The sequence below is a fragment of the Delphinus delphis genome, chromosome 10 (assembly GCF_949987515.2).
Source record: "Delphinus delphis chromosome 10, mDelDel1.2, whole genome shotgun sequence".
NCBI classification, from domain to species: Eukaryota; Metazoa; Chordata; class Mammalia; order Artiodactyla; family Delphinidae; genus Delphinus; species Delphinus delphis.
The window spans coordinates 37,053,009-37,068,039 of NC_082692.2; the positions used below are offsets into that span (position 1 = coordinate 37,053,009).

The following is a 15,031-nucleotide window of genomic DNA, read 5'->3' on the forward strand; positions in this document are numbered from 1 at the left end:
AGTTAACAGGCGATCGTATGTGCCTTTGAAGGGCTGGGAGGCCAGGGAGCAAGAGGGAAGATGGAGAGAGAATCATCCTGGACCAAGGTCTAATGCCCTGAGACAGTGACCAGAGGTGGACGGGGCAGGGTGTACTGATGCTTCCCCTCAAGATGACTGACACTAAGGAGAGGCCAGGGAGGTGGTACTGGTGCGTGGACTGGTTCAAACTTGTTTTCCCAGCATGGAATTGGCACCTCCCCTAGACTCCAGAACTCCTGAGAAGCCACCTGGTCTGCCCCCTGGCCAGCGGCCGAAACAGAGGGCAGACTTCAGCCAGCTCTGCAGACAGGGCTGTGGGGAGGGCAGGGCGAAGCCCCACTGTGGAGAGCACAGAGAGCAGGGTTAATTTTCCTGAGAGGTACACATTTGATGGTCTGTGGTCCGCAGGAGAGGTGTGTAGCATCATCTCTGGCAGAAGGAGGCCCAGGAGGAGCCAGCCGAGCGCCTGCCCTGAGAGCCTCCTTTCAGGCCCTGGCCGCCATTCTCTGAGCAGCTAATTAAAAGAGAAAAGCCTGTTAATATTTCAGCACTGTTAACTCTGCTAAATTATTAAGTGTCCATTTGCATTACATACACAAAAGGATCGATAAACATGTGTGTACCAGGAGCTGGGAGAATGAGGGAGGAGTAGTTTCTAAGGATGCCACGTGGGACAGGCCCAACCAGTGACTCAGAGACTATGTCCTGCACCTGGAGCCCTGTGTCCTCAGCACTGTGCCTGGCACTTGCAAACTGGAAATGCATGGGGCTTAGCACAAAAGTCAGAGAGTCAGATGGACTCCAAACCAGCAGGGTGTCCTTGGGCAAGTTACTTAAACTTGCTGAGCCTCAGCTTCCTTATCTGACTAGTGGGAACAATAATAGGCTTGTTGTGGGCAATAAATAAGATAATAGATACAAAACACTCAATAAAACGCCTGCGCAGAGTAATATTATTATTATGTATATATTATTATGTGATCGTTATATCATGGTGATGGGAGGGAGACCTGAGACATAACTCCAGCTCACAGTAATCCCTCCTTGTTTCCTTTCTGCCTCTCAGCAGGCCTTTATAGGCATCATTCTTATCCCACCTCTTCTAGACTATGCACTTCCCTAGTGCAGGGCCTGAGTGCCATAGCTCTCTGTACCCCCAGCACCAAGCTCAGCACGTCACACTTATAAGGATTTGTTGAATGACTATCTGACAGAAGGTAGGACCAGACCACAGATTCTGTTTCCATATCGCCTGGCCCGGAACACTCAGTGATGCTTCCAGGAGGTGGTTAGGGTGATGGTACTTGCCCTGCCATCCAGTAACTGGGAGATAGAACCAACTTCAGGTGGGGGGGTCGGCAGCACCCCCTTCTTCTTTTCTCTCCTTGCCTTCCCACCACTCTGCTCTGTTTGGAAGTTTCTGCAGCCTGCAGACACACTTCCCCTGAAAGAGTCAGGAGGGGGAAGCAGAACACCAGATCCCACTTGGTCATGATTAACCTTTTAAAATTTATGGTGGGGAGGAAAGCTGCAGGAAAGCTGATGTGATGGGGCTTTTCATCAAGGGTTTTCATTCCCTTTGCTGTCTGTCAGCCTTGTTTGGCTCCACATCCTACTGTTGCATCCTCGTGTACTTTGCCAGTGTCCCCCACCCCCTTGGCTCGCAGCTGGGGAGAAAATTCTCTGATGGGGGATGGGGGTCCTTGATGAAATTCCCCTTCTAGGTTCCAGTGAGAATTCTCTTCAGAAGGCCACGGAGCAAGCTGGAATTTGCCTTAACATGCGTCCTTGAGAGTTTGTGGCTTCCTCACTGGGCCTCCTGGGTGCTGGCAGTCCCCACCCCTACCTACGGTTTGGGGTGTACACTTTTGGAGGTAGAAAGGAGTGAGCTGATAGACCAGAAGCATGTGCCAGGGACTTGCCATTTCTGCTCAGTTGCCCTCCTTAGGATGCTGCCTCATTGGTGACATGTCTCATGCCGCTTGGTTACTCTCAACCAAGGGGCTGGGGAGGGGAATGTTACTTGGCTCCACAGCCATTATACTCTGTTAGGAAAGAGCTTTATGGTCAAGTGGAAAGCACTGGATTAAACCAAGTTACATGGATGTGTTTATTGCAGGACTTTTCAGGGCCTTTAATAGTATACTCTTGTGTGCCGAGACTCTGAGAGGGAGAAGATGCCGCATCCTTATTTGGCGATGGGCTATCTGTGAGCATTTTATGGCGCACAGGTTTGGCAGACAGTGTTTTCCTTTTCCGTGGTGTTTGTTGCTAAATATTGGGAGAGTGAAATAGCAGAAGTCTCATAGGCCAGAAGCAGGGAAATTGTTTCACAATCCTTCCTATTTTCTATCCACCAACGTGGCGTCAAGCAGAGATAAACAAATCCAGCAGCGCCTCTGAAATTCAAAGGGAGCGTGTTACAAATACAACCTCTGAGGCCCGCCCCTGAAGAGTCAGGGCTAGTGGTTCTGCATGGGCCTGGGAATATGCATTGCAAAGGGCTCCCCTAGTGACACAAGGCGGGGGTAGAGGAGTCCGTGGAGGGCAGTGAACTGAGTTCCAAGCTAGTGGGAAGAAGGCCTGGGTTCGAGTCCCAGCTCTGCTACTGTCCTGTGTCTGTGAGTGGACAGGGTGTTCCCTTCTCCAGGCCTCAGTCTCCTTCTCTGCCAAAGGAGGCTAACTAGGACGTGCCCTTTCTGGCTCTCAGAACTGAGGCAAGGAGCTTGCAAATATACAGTGGACCCCAGGAATGTAACAGGCCTCATCGTCTGTGGCAGATAAGACATCGTCCTTTCATGCAAAGGCCTTGCAGTCCCCTGGGGAGGTGGGGTTTTAAGAGGAGTGCAGGATCACTTACGGAATAATAATGCTGGCTGACATGCTTGACGGCTTACTGTGTACCAGGCAGTTTTAAGCACTTTACCTGAGTTTACTTATTTATTCCTCTCCACAACCCCATTTTACAAATGAGAAAACTACGGCTTAAATAACTTGCTAAAAGTCACAAGGTAACTTTCTGAGAGTTAAGTGTGTAAGAGGGACACTCAGAAAGGGCTCCATTCCATCCCTCCCCTCTGGTTTTCCGACTCCCTGCACAGTCCTCAACATGAACTCTGAACACGTTCATGAAACATCCCTAATGGTTTAGTGTCTGCTTTGAGCGGCTCCACCCCTGAGATATAGAGGGGGCCACAGAGGGTGGTCTTCTGTCCCCACCTCTTGCTCCTATTTAATCATCTCAGGAGCTGTCATTTGTTGACAGAACACATACTGTTTGGCCAGATGTTTTACATATATTGTATTCAACCCTCACACTAGCCCTGGGAGAAGGCATTATTGTTCCCATTTTACAAATGAAGAGGCTGAGGCTCAGAGAGGTTAAGTAACTTGCCCAATGTCACCCAGCTAGTGGGTAGCAGAGCCAGAAATTAGTCCCAGATTGTCTGCTCTTTCCACCTCTCTCCAGCAGATCCCTTCTCTGCCCACTGTTCCTTTTTTCATGACGCCCTGCTTTAGGGTCATCTTAGCACTTAACACACTCTGAAACCATCCGTTCATTTCTGTTTCCTTGTTTGCCATCCATCTCCCCAACAATGCTCTTTCAGAGATGGTCTTTGTTTGCTTTTCATGACAGTCTCTCTAGCATCCAGGGCAGCGGTCTGCTTTTGTTGTTTGATAGACTGAATGAAGGGATTATGTCATGGTGCCTCTTGACTCAGGCCCTGGCCTGGTTGCCTTTAGAATCAGAAAATGTTGCCGCTGGTAGTGACTTCCTGGGGTGTGTAGAGTGAGAGGCTGAGGCTCAGTGGGACAGAACCCCTTTGGGGGTCTGTAACTTGGTGGGATCTCCGTTGGTTTAGGGTCGGAAAGCAGTTCCAGCCGTTCCAGGGGTGAGCAGAGTGGGGCAGGCTGACTCATGTTAACGAAACTCAGCGGGGGTGATGGGCAAGTTGGAATGTCTATGCCAAGGCGGTCTGAGTGCTTTGCAATTAGGCAGCACTTGCAACAGAAGGCAAATCTGAACCGGGAAGAAGTCAGCCATGGGAAGTGGCTCCTCAAATAGGACTCAGAGTAAAGGGAGTGGGTAATTGTAATGGTTAGTGTCACCTGAGGAAGCTGGGTAACATCAACAGACAATGTCATCAAAGCGGGGTGGATGCTCTTTTTTTTTTAATCTAATTGAAGTGTAAAGTGATATAGTAAAATCTTAAAGCAAATACCTTGATGCATTTTTACGTGTACATCCACCCGTGTAACAGCTGCTCAGATGAAGACTATGAACATTCCCATCTCACGAGATGGGATCCCACCTCCTCCCCAGAAACTTCTCTTGTGCCCTTCCCAGTAAATAATTGCCCACCTCCACCCAAGGGCCACCACTGTTTAGAGCTCTGTTACTATAAGGTTGGTTTTTCCAGTCTCGAATTTCAAATGTATGAAATCATACACTATTTCCTCTTTTATGTCTGAGCTCTTTCACTCAAACTGTGCTGTGAGATTCAACAGGGTTGTTGTGTCTATCTGTAGCTCTTTTTCACTTCTGTGTAATATTCCATTGTATGAATATGCCAGAATTTGTTCATCCTTGCTGCTCTTGATGGACATGTGGGTTGTTTCTTGTTTTTAGCTATAATGAATAAAGCTGCTATGAATGTTCTCAGACCTATTGTTTGGTTGTCATAGCACTAATTTCTATTGGGTACATACCCAGGAGTGGAATTCCTGCATCATGGAGTGTACCCTTGTTTAGCCTGAGTAGGTGCTGCCAAAATCTCTTCCAAAGTGGTTCTACTATTTTAGAGTTGGATAGTCTTAGGAGTTAATGTCATTAAAGGGCGTTAGATAATCTTAATGATGTCATCACCCATGATGCCAGCTCATAGCCCAATGTCCAATGAGGAAGAGTACCTGTCAGGTGGCCAGAGGCCTTGTGTCTGCTGGCCAGGCCCCATCTTTTCTGGCTTGGGCTAGCCAGGTCCTGAGAAAGTCCAGCTCTCCAGCTCTTTTTCAGTATTCCTTATCAGTCACCAAAGTGTCTTTCATTACAACACTGCCTGGCTACGGGCAAGCCACAGTGTCCAAGATTACAGCTTATCTTCCATTGGAGCCTGTTAAATCAATGTCTTCCTTGTTGAGAGGCACCCCAGGCCTCTTGCAGACATCCATGCAGCCTTCTGGGCTTATCAACAACTGGCACACACATCACACATTGGTGGGTTTTTTCCTGAGGACCTTGGCCACAGATGGCTATCTTTCCCAAAGCATTTTCATTGCAGGGGATGATAGTTTCAGACCCATTCCCTAGATTCCAGGGTGCATCTTATACAGGGCCCACGTGCTGTTTATAAAATTCATAGAAAGTAGGAGTTGAAAAAAGACCTCAGAAGTCATCTAATACACTCCCCTCCTATAGGTGGGGAAACTGAGGCCCATGAGGTTTGACTTGCCCAAGGTCACACAGCTTGTCTCCTGACAACTAGCCTAGGTTCATTCCTCCATGGCAGCCAGACTGGACACTCAGACTCTGGGTTGGTAGCAGCTGCCACTGTTTGCAGAGACTCTCATGGTTAAACACAGCCTACATCACCCCCCAGATGGCTGCCCCACAAACTTCTTGATGTGTGCCCTGGCTGCCTCTGTGGACCCACCTCTGTAATGAGTTCATGACTGTCCCATCAGTGCTGGTTGGAAAGACTCTGTTAAGGTGCTATTTGTGGCAACAGTAGAACACATCAGAGTTCTACTAAGCACTTCTCATTTATCCTGTGTGATGATCACATCCACCCTTGTGAGTTCTCAGGGTTGGTAGCATTCTCTCCATCTTAGAGATGAGAAAATGAAGGTCCAAAAATCACTAGTGTTTTACCCCGGGTAATATGGAATATAAAATTGCCCTATCAACCTGCAGGAAGCCCCCCTGTTTTCTGAGGGCTGGTTCAAAAGCTGCCTCTTCCATAGAGCCTTCTGTGATTCTTTCTCCAGCAGACAGTGATGTCTCTCTCCTCTCACCTCCTCTTTACCTTTCTTAACAATGCTTAGCAACTTCACCATGGCATATTCCTATAAATTCATTCATTCAGTGTTCACTGAGTACCTGCTATATTCAAGGCTTTGCGCTGGGGATACCAAGGTGTGAAGCTCATGGTCTGGTAGGCAGAAAGATAAGAATGCTGAATTTGGTAGACACGCAGATTGATGCTTTGCTGTTGCACTGGAAAAGTGATGGATACAGAAGGAGGGAGGATGTAGGTCAATCATGGAATGCTTCCCGGAGGAAATTACACATTTTATGAACCGGTTTTATCTCACCTCCCTGCACCTCTTTAGGGCAAGGACTGAGTTTTCACCCCCTTGTGTCCCTCGTGCCCTGGATTAGCTCTCCTGCCTCCACTCCCTCCATCCTCATATGTGAGCAGACAGGTTTGAAATTGGGGGCCTTGCCCTCCTTCCCAGAGCCCAAGTACTGGTGGGCTGGGGGCTGGTTTGCCTTCAGGACAGTGGGGCTAAGACACTGAAGGAGGGCCATGAACTTTTCTGGTTCAATCATTTTCCCTTTGGGTCCCCCAGCCATATCGCAGCTCTGGTCCCCCAGCCCTGGCCACTGTGAGAGAGGTTAGGGAGGATCCAAAGTCTTGTGAGAGCTTCCAGGCCCCCGGTGAGAACTTCTCTCCCTTGGAGAGGAGGCTGGCATAGGTTCAGAGAGCAATGAGGGAAAAGTAACAGGCGTTTGGGTGAGGGGAACGTGCAGTCCCTGGGGCTGGGGGCCATCTTAGTTAGGTTCGCTGAAGGTTGAGCCTTGGATTGTTGGTGGCAGTGAGTTCAGGCAAGTGAGGTGCTGAGAAAGTGCTCTAAGGACCAACTGAAAGGGGACAAGGGAAACAGCCAGGTGAAAATGTGGTTTAGTTGACTTAGTCTCAGCCTGTTCCCTGGGGTGGGGTAGGGGGCCTCTGGAGCATGAACAGAACCGTGGTCACCCCAGCTTGAGGCAAGGTGGCTGGGCTTTTGCATCATGTCCACCAGTCATTGGGGTGTGTATGTATTGGGGAAGGGATGACCTCCTATAGGCATGTCTGGTCCAGGCAGCTCCCACTGGATGAGGGCAATTCCCTGGGGCAGGTGAGCTCTGCGTGCCTAGCAGCTAACACAGCAGCTGGGAGTGGAGGCACCTGCCAGATACAGGGAGCTGGGCAGAGCACCAGCAGCCTGCACGACAGGGGGCTGCTAAGACATGATGCTCACTGGGTGATAACCACTCTGCACAGATTACAAAGCCCCCTCACAGTCCTCAGCTCATTGAAGAGCACAGATCTCTTGCAAGGGCCGTGGGATGGGGAGGAATTGCCCCTGTCCTGAGTCCCTGGACCTTCTGGTCTGGCCCGGGGCCCTAGGAGGATTCTTTCCTGAGCTCGATGGGATCAGGCCTCTGAGGGATGTCATGGAGAAGTCTGGGCTGACCCCTCCCCCTGACACACTCAGGAGGGAGCCTCAGACCCCCTCTGGCCTTGGTGCCTCCTGTCTAAACCTCCCCATCTCCCGCCAGCTCCAGCCCAGGCTCAGATCGTGCACGCGGGCCAGGCGTGTGTGGTGAAAGAGGACAACATCAGTGAGCGCGTCTACACCATCCGGGAGGGGGACACCTTGGTGCTGCAGTGCCTTGTCACCGGGCACCCTCGGCCCCAGGTAAGCCCCTGGCCTGGCTTGAGCAGGCCCCTCCTGCCCCACCCCGCTCTGGGATCAGAAGAGGCAGTGGGAGCTGTGACTAGAGACAGGCAGCAGCACGTCAGCAGAAGACAGGAGCCTGGGGCTGGGGAAATAGCTGGAAAATAAACCCTGTGGGGAAGGGCTAGAGGCTGTGGGCTTACTCACCTGGAAATATTGATGACTGAGGGCAAAAACTGAATGTCAGTTGTCCAGTTCCGGTCCAATCCCTGTATCTGTTGAGCAGACGCTCTATCAGATATATACCTTCAACCACTGTTTGAAGGCAGACCACGCGCCAAGCACTATGCTCGTTACTTTCTCCAGTGTTTTCTCTTTGGAGCCTCGCAGCCGTGCTGTGAGGAAGGCATCAGGGCCTCCATTTTAAGCTGAGGAAATCGAGGTTCAGAGAGGTTGGGTAAACTCCCAAGGTCCCCAGCTCTTGTGAGGGTGGGAGCAGAATTCACATCCAGAACCAGCATTCTCTGTAACTTGGTACACTTCCTCCTACTTCAGGAGGCTTCCGGTAGGCAAGCCCCACACTTTTGACATTAAGAGACTCAAAGCTATTAGAAAGTAACAGAAGATGCGGATCTGGAAAATCTGGGTGGATTTTGTCCCAGACTAAGTGTTTGGTTCAGGCAGGAAGTATTGGCTGGCTATCACTGAGAGCTGACAGGTGGAGGCAGGAGGGTGGGCTGGAGGGATGGGTAAAATTTGCTGGCGAGCTGCGGTGACCTTTAAAAGCAACAGAAAAGGTTTTGATTGGATCCTAGGAAGCACAGTGATTGCAAAATCCTTTTTGGGGGGACAATTTTGGGAACAGGGACAGCTTTAGTAGGTTTGGTCTTGAGACAAGCAGATGGACAAGAAAACTCCTAAAGACTTTTTCAAACGGAAACTATCATCACTGCTTCCTCCTTCTTAAGGTTGTTTTTTGGAAGTGTAAACAACGCTGCTAGTCTTCAGGTTGGTGTTTGCATAGGTGTGACTTTAGGCATGATGCTCCCTAAAGCCAGGGAGGCAGCTGGCCCACCTCTCCCTCAGGCTGCACTGGCCATCTGTGTGTGTCCCCTTGCGCATCACATGTAGGAGTCGTTTGTGGCTGTGGCTGTGAGTCCATGCACCCATTTTCTATTTCCATTTGTAGTTTCATTATTCTTCCTGCTACCTAGGCTCAAACCCTTGGGCTCATATTTAACTCAGCCGCATATCATTCCCCACACCTAGCCAGGCTCCGAGGCCTTTCTTTTTATGTCTCTTGCATGGGTCTCCTTCTATTCCTCATTACCCCTTGAGGTCAGACCTTTAGCCTTGTCCCTTGGACCACTGCAGTAGACTCTAACTGGCCTCCCATTCTCCTACATCTCCCCCTCCAATCCATTCCTGTACCCTGCTCCCAGAATCATCATCCTTAGACCTGCTACATGATATCACTCCCCTGCTCAGAAACCTTCGATGACTCCACATTACCTACCAGACCCAGTTCAGGCTCATAGGGGTGGAACTAAAGACACCCCCCCACAATCCAGCCCCCACCTGCCTGTCCTGTCTGATGTCCCACGGCCATCCTCCTCACACCCCGTCTTCAGTGAACCTGTCCAAATACACCCTGTTCATTCTTGCTTTAGCCACTGCTCTTTACCTGTCCTGAAATGCCTTCTAGTGCCTTTTGCTCATTTCGTTACAATAAATATTTATTGAGCACCTGCTATGTGCCAAGTACTGTGATGGGTCCTGAGGATACAGCTGCAGTTCCTGTTGTCATGGAGCATCCAGTCTAGGGGTGGAGCAAGTATCATCTCATAGCCCAGTTTGTTGTCAGATGGAAGAATGAGTGGGCATGGAATTCCCTACTCCAAACTAATAGCAAGAGAGAGGGGCTCTCTATGGTTAAAATGAAGAAGAAATCTATAGCGATGGTAGTGAGCAAAAGCTGAAGAAACTGGTACTTTGAGGGACTTAACTGCGTACTCACCTCAGGGGTAGTAGTATTAATACACACATGGGGGGTAAGCGCTGAGGCCACAGGCCCATCTATGACTGGAGCTAGAACTGGACTTCTTACCTAAAGCTGGAAGGTTGATAAGAGTGATACCACCTATGAATGGGGACCAGAAGATCTCTGCCCCATAGCCCAGAGCCACAGCAGGGAGCAGACTTTCTGCTTCAGGGTGTGGGTGCAAACAGAGTCACCTATGAGGGAATAACCCTAATCCGGTCTGTGTCTTGCACTATCCAAGTGGTGAGGGTACCTTAAGCTGAGAAACTAATATAAAAACTGGGACTTCCCTGACAGTCCAGTGGTTAAGACTCTGTGCTTCCAATGCAGCGGGTATGGGTTCGATCCCTGGTCAGGGAACTAAGATCCCACATGCCGCGGGGCATGGCCGAAAAATACCCAAATTGGTTGAAACCTGTGAATGCATATATCTTGGGCATAGGCAACCATAAAGCTACACCACAGACAGGCCTGTCAGTGCCCAAGTGGGAGTTCTGAGGAAGATAATTCCTACTGAATACAAGCCCATGGGGTGAAATTTTAAAGCATATCTAAAAATACAGTGCCAGGAGAGCCAGTCCATAGACCCAAATAATTGAACAATTCACATCTGAGAAAACAGAGATGATAGAGCAATATGAAAGGATCTTTAAAATAAATGTGCTTAAAATGTTTAAAGAGATAATGGAAGGAATAGAATCTATAAGATGGGAGATTATAAAACCTGATCAGTTAAGATATGGGAAAAAGCAAATAGAAATCCTAGAAATAAAAAATAATAGTCTTTAGAAAAATTTGGCCTCAATACCATAGAAGTAGCTAAAGAAGAAACTGGTGAATTGGATAATAGATCCAAGGAAATCAGCTACAATGCAGTCTGGAGAGGACAAAGGGATGGAAAATGTGAAAAGGAAGTTGGGAGACATGGAGGATAGAATGAGAAGCTGTAACAAATTTAGGCATTCTGCAAGGACTAGAGAAAACTTAGAAGAGGCAACATTTAAAGAGATAAAGCCTGAGAATTTTGTAGAATTGAAGAATGGTATGAACTCTCAGATGGATAAACCAAGTCCTAAGCATTTGTAAACAAACCCCATCTAGATAAATCATGGTAAAACTGCAAAATGTCAAGTACAAAAAGCAAAAACATTTTCATGGTCTTGTTCTTTTTCCAAAGCACCCTCTGATCTACGTCTGAATGTCCTGAAACTGCATGTAGCCTTCCCCAAGTTTTGTAACCCCTGGGTCCATGAGGGTAGAGTTGAGGGTGGTGAGGAGATGAGAACAGCAGTGACACACCGTCACTCCTGCCAAATTCTATTGGTCACACAGACCAGCCCTGGTACAAAATGGGAGGAAAGTACAGAAAGGTGTGAATACCAGGAGGTGGGGACCACGGGGGGCCATGGTGGAGGCTGGCTATCACATAGACCTCTTTCACAGATGAGAAATCTGAAGCTAGGAGATGAGTAACCTACCCAAGGCCACTAAGCTAATAAGTGGAATAACGAAAATTTAATCAAATTCTTACTTTTCCAGGAATGAATTATATACTCATTTAGTCTTCTCAGTAAGCCTAGGAAGGGAGTAATATTTCCATTTTACACATGCGGAAAGGAAGGCAGGAGAGGTCGGGTAACTTGCCCGCAAATCCATGATGCTAACAACTGCACATACTGCCTTTTCAAAAGCCTCTTCCACCTGACCCCAGATTCCCCAGGCTCTTCACTGAGAGGTCCTACCTCCAGCGTGCATTCCCACGAGGCTGTTTGGGTTAGTTTTGCAGGCCTGTGTATGCCTTATGTGCACTCGTGGAAAAGTATGGGGGTGGGCGGGGACCCCCCTCCCCTTCCCCCTCCCCTTCCCCCTCCCCTTCCCCCTCCCCTTCCCCCTCTCCCTCCCCCTCTGTGCCGTCTGACTCTGCCCTGCCTGGCTGGCCCAGGTGCGTTGGACCAAGACCGCGGGCAGCGCGTCGGACAAGTTCCAGGAAACATCGGTGTTCAATGAGACACTGCGCATCGAGCGCATCGCGCGCACGCAGGGCGGCCGCTACTACTGCAAGGCTGAGAACGGCGTGGGCGTGCCTGCCATCAAGTCCATCCGGGTGGATGTGCAGTGTGAGTCGGGTCTGCCTCTGAGTACCCGGGCCAGGGGCCTGCTTCTGGGGGCTCAGGCTGGGAAGGAGGAGTGGGGAGAAGGGTAGAGAAGTGGCACCTCCGTGGAGAACAACGGTAGAGACTTTCTCTTTTCCGGGATAGAGAAGGGCATCCCTGATGTTCCTTTGATGTGCACTACCTTATACCATTCACCCATCTCTATCTTTAATCCCATATGAACCTTGCAGCATCCCTGCAAAGTGGTCAGGGAGGGCAGGACAGGTTGGATTATACCCATTCTACAGATGAAGAAGCTGAGACCAAAGGCTTGTGACTTGCTCACTGCATAGGCCTCTTCTCATTATGGTCCAGTGTCCTTCCCACAGTACCTCATGTCTCTGCTTTTGTCCCAGGGAAGCTCTGAAACTTCCCTATCCCAACACCTGCAGGACCAGGCACGCCTCAGTCCTTGCTACAGGTTGAATGGGAAGCCCTCAGTCCCTGCCTGCCATCCACGGATGTTCCCTTGACCACTCAGAGGCTATCTTCCTTCTTGCCATCCGCCTCTGTGCCATCCAGGCTGACCTAGGTACCAGAAGCTGTGGGGCCAGGCCCAAAGGTCTGTCTGCCACCATCTTAATATCTACAATGAACCTATCCATTAAATACACCCCCCTGCCCCAAGTGGGACCTGATAGAGTGGTGGAACCCCAGGCCCTCTCTTCTGTCCCCCTTCAGCCACCCAGGGGCCTGACAAACCCTGGGGCTGAGGGTCGTTTCTCAAGTTATTGCAGCTGGAAGGGTCTGGCAGGCATGGCCTGATTTCCAGTGTGCAGCTGCTTCCTCCATCCCATGATAGGAGGGTGAAGATAGACACACACATACCCCCGCCCTCCCCACCCCCCAGCCAATGCAGATCCCTGGGGAGGGACTGCTGAGAAGCCAACACATCCAGTCCCCTGCCTCTGACAGGTTGCTCAAGCTTGCAGGGCTGGGAGAGCATCTTGCTCTCTGGAAGCATCCCATGAGGGTAGCTTAATTTTCCCTGAGAGCTGCCAGGGGCCCAAGCCCTCCACCTAGGGGGTCACACATCTGACTCCACTGGGGCTGTGCCCTTGCAGACCTGGACGAGCCAGTGCTGACAGTACACCAGACAGTGAGCGACGTTCGAGGCAACTTCTACCAGGAGAAGACGGTGTTCCTGCGCTGTACGGTCAACTCCAACCCACCTGCCCGCTTCATCTGGAAGCGGGGCTTGGACACCTTGTCTCACAGCCAGGACAATGGGGTCGACATCTATGAGCCCCTCTACACCCAGGTCAGGATGGGCGGCAGCTGGCTTGGTCTCCTCATGGCTCACCCCACATTCTTCCTCCTGCACCCCACAAGGGAGGGGGCCAGGGGGGCTGAAGCCTCACCATCTGGAGTTCCAGGGACTGCCCTGACTCCAACAAGTTTCTTCTGACATCAGAAGCAAGCATTCTGATTGGGCTTCAGACCACCTGGGGCAGACAGAATTGAGACAGAAAGGTCAGGAAGCAGTGGTGAGGACAGGAGACTCCTCAAGGCAACATGTCTTCTAAGAACTTTGCCAGTTAGGAGAGGCACCTCCTGGGGCAGACAAGTCATCCCTGCCTGTTGCTGGCTGTCAGGGTCTTTGGAACGACGAGCAGGAACAGCAGGAGTTGGGGTAGAAAGATGAGTCACTTCCCATGGCTCTCCTGCAGTCCTAGGAGATGGTGATGAAGCCATCCTGCAAGAGAGTGTTCAGAGGCAGCTTTCCTAGGTGGCTGTCAGAACTCCACATGTAGCCATGGCCTGTAGGGCCAGCCCTATATTTGTATGGGTTGTAAGACAGAGCAGGATTCCCTCGTTACCCTTCCATTTCCTAGAATGGGGAAACTGAGGCCTGGTCCTGACCAGTGTGTACCAGGACACCCTCAGACCCATGGAAGCCCAGGGTATGGGGAGTGTGCCATCCACCCCAGGCTCAGTCCTGAATAGGAATTTGCTTTAGCCTCTGGTGCTTGGTGAATGTGTGTGAGACCCAAGCAGGCCCCTCACCCCAGTGGTCACTGCCCAGGGGGAGACCAAGGTCCTGAAGCTGAAGAACCTGCGGCCCCAGGACTATGCCAGCTACACCTGCCAGGTGTCTGTACGCAACGTGTGTGGCATCCCGGACAAGGCCGTCACCTTCTGGCTCACCAACACCACGGGTACAGGCACTTCCCCACCCATCCCCTTTCCCACCTGGGCTGAGTCCTCAACCAGGAGGTGGTGCCCATCTCATGCTAGACTCCAAGCACATCACCACGAGTGTTTCCCCTCCTCCTTCCTGCCTGCTCCTTCCCTTCTCCCCCTGCAGACCTTCCCCGGCCCCCATTCGCTCCCTGATTCTCCTCCCCCACATCTGGCCCTGCCTCCTGGTCCCCTAAGACCCCATTCTTGTCCTCCTAGCACCACCAGCCCTGAAGCTGTCTGTGAACGAAACTCTGGTGGTGAACCCTGGGGAGAATGTGACGGTACAGTGTCTGCTGACAGGCGGTGATCCTCTGCCCCAGCTGCAGTGGTCCCATGGACCAGGTCCACTGCCCCTGGGTGCCCTGGCCCAGGGTGGCACCCTCAGCATCCCTTCAGTGCAGGCCCAAGACTCTGGCTACTACAACTGCACAGCCACCAACAATGTGGGCAACCCTGCCAAGAAGACTGTCAACCTCCTGGTGCGATGTACGTGGCTCCGGAGGGGTGGAAGGAAACTTGGGAAGCAGACAGGGTCCCTGTACCTTGGGAACTGAAATGGGAAAGGGGCCTGTCTGCTTCTCCTTGGTAGGGGAGGTAGGCTGAGAAGGCAGGTTCCAGGCACTTTGATTTCCCTGCAATTCAGGTGTCTGCCAGCAGATGGCAGGACTAAAATTTGCATAAAGTTTTATTTACAGTTTACAATCAATACATTTTCAAATATAACCTCAACAACCCAAGAAGTAGGAAGGGCTGGTGTTGATTACCTAGATTTTTTTTAGACTGGGAAACTGAGGCTGCAAAAAGCTAAATGTGGACATTCCAGACTCTAAGAGAAAGTTCCTGACTTTCTCCCTGTACAATGGTTTCTACATGATTAATAGAATTAAAGTGAAAATAACACACATTTCCACATACCTCATATGTAAATCTTTATTAGCAAAGCATTTCAGTGAGTATAAAGATAATTACT

The 15,031-nt window shown here is 50.5% G+C and overlaps 1 protein-coding gene across 1 annotated transcript in view; it reads left to right on the top strand.

The window, feature by feature from the left end:
- MDGA1 (MAM domain containing glycosylphosphatidylinositol anchor 1) overlaps positions 1-15,031 on the top strand; it is a 53,361-nt gene that overhangs the window by 21,383 nt on the left and 16,947 nt on the right. Inside the window, exons 2-6 of the mRNA XM_060021297.1 lie at positions 7,565-7,704; positions 11,667-11,841; positions 12,942-13,138; positions 13,904-14,036; positions 14,278-14,547. Of these exons, the coding sequence (XP_059877280.1) occupies positions 7,565-7,704; positions 11,667-11,841; positions 12,942-13,138; positions 13,904-14,036; positions 14,278-14,547 (915 nt within the window). The remainder of the gene's footprint in view (positions 1-7,564; positions 7,705-11,666; positions 11,842-12,941; positions 13,139-13,903; positions 14,037-14,277; positions 14,548-15,031) is intronic.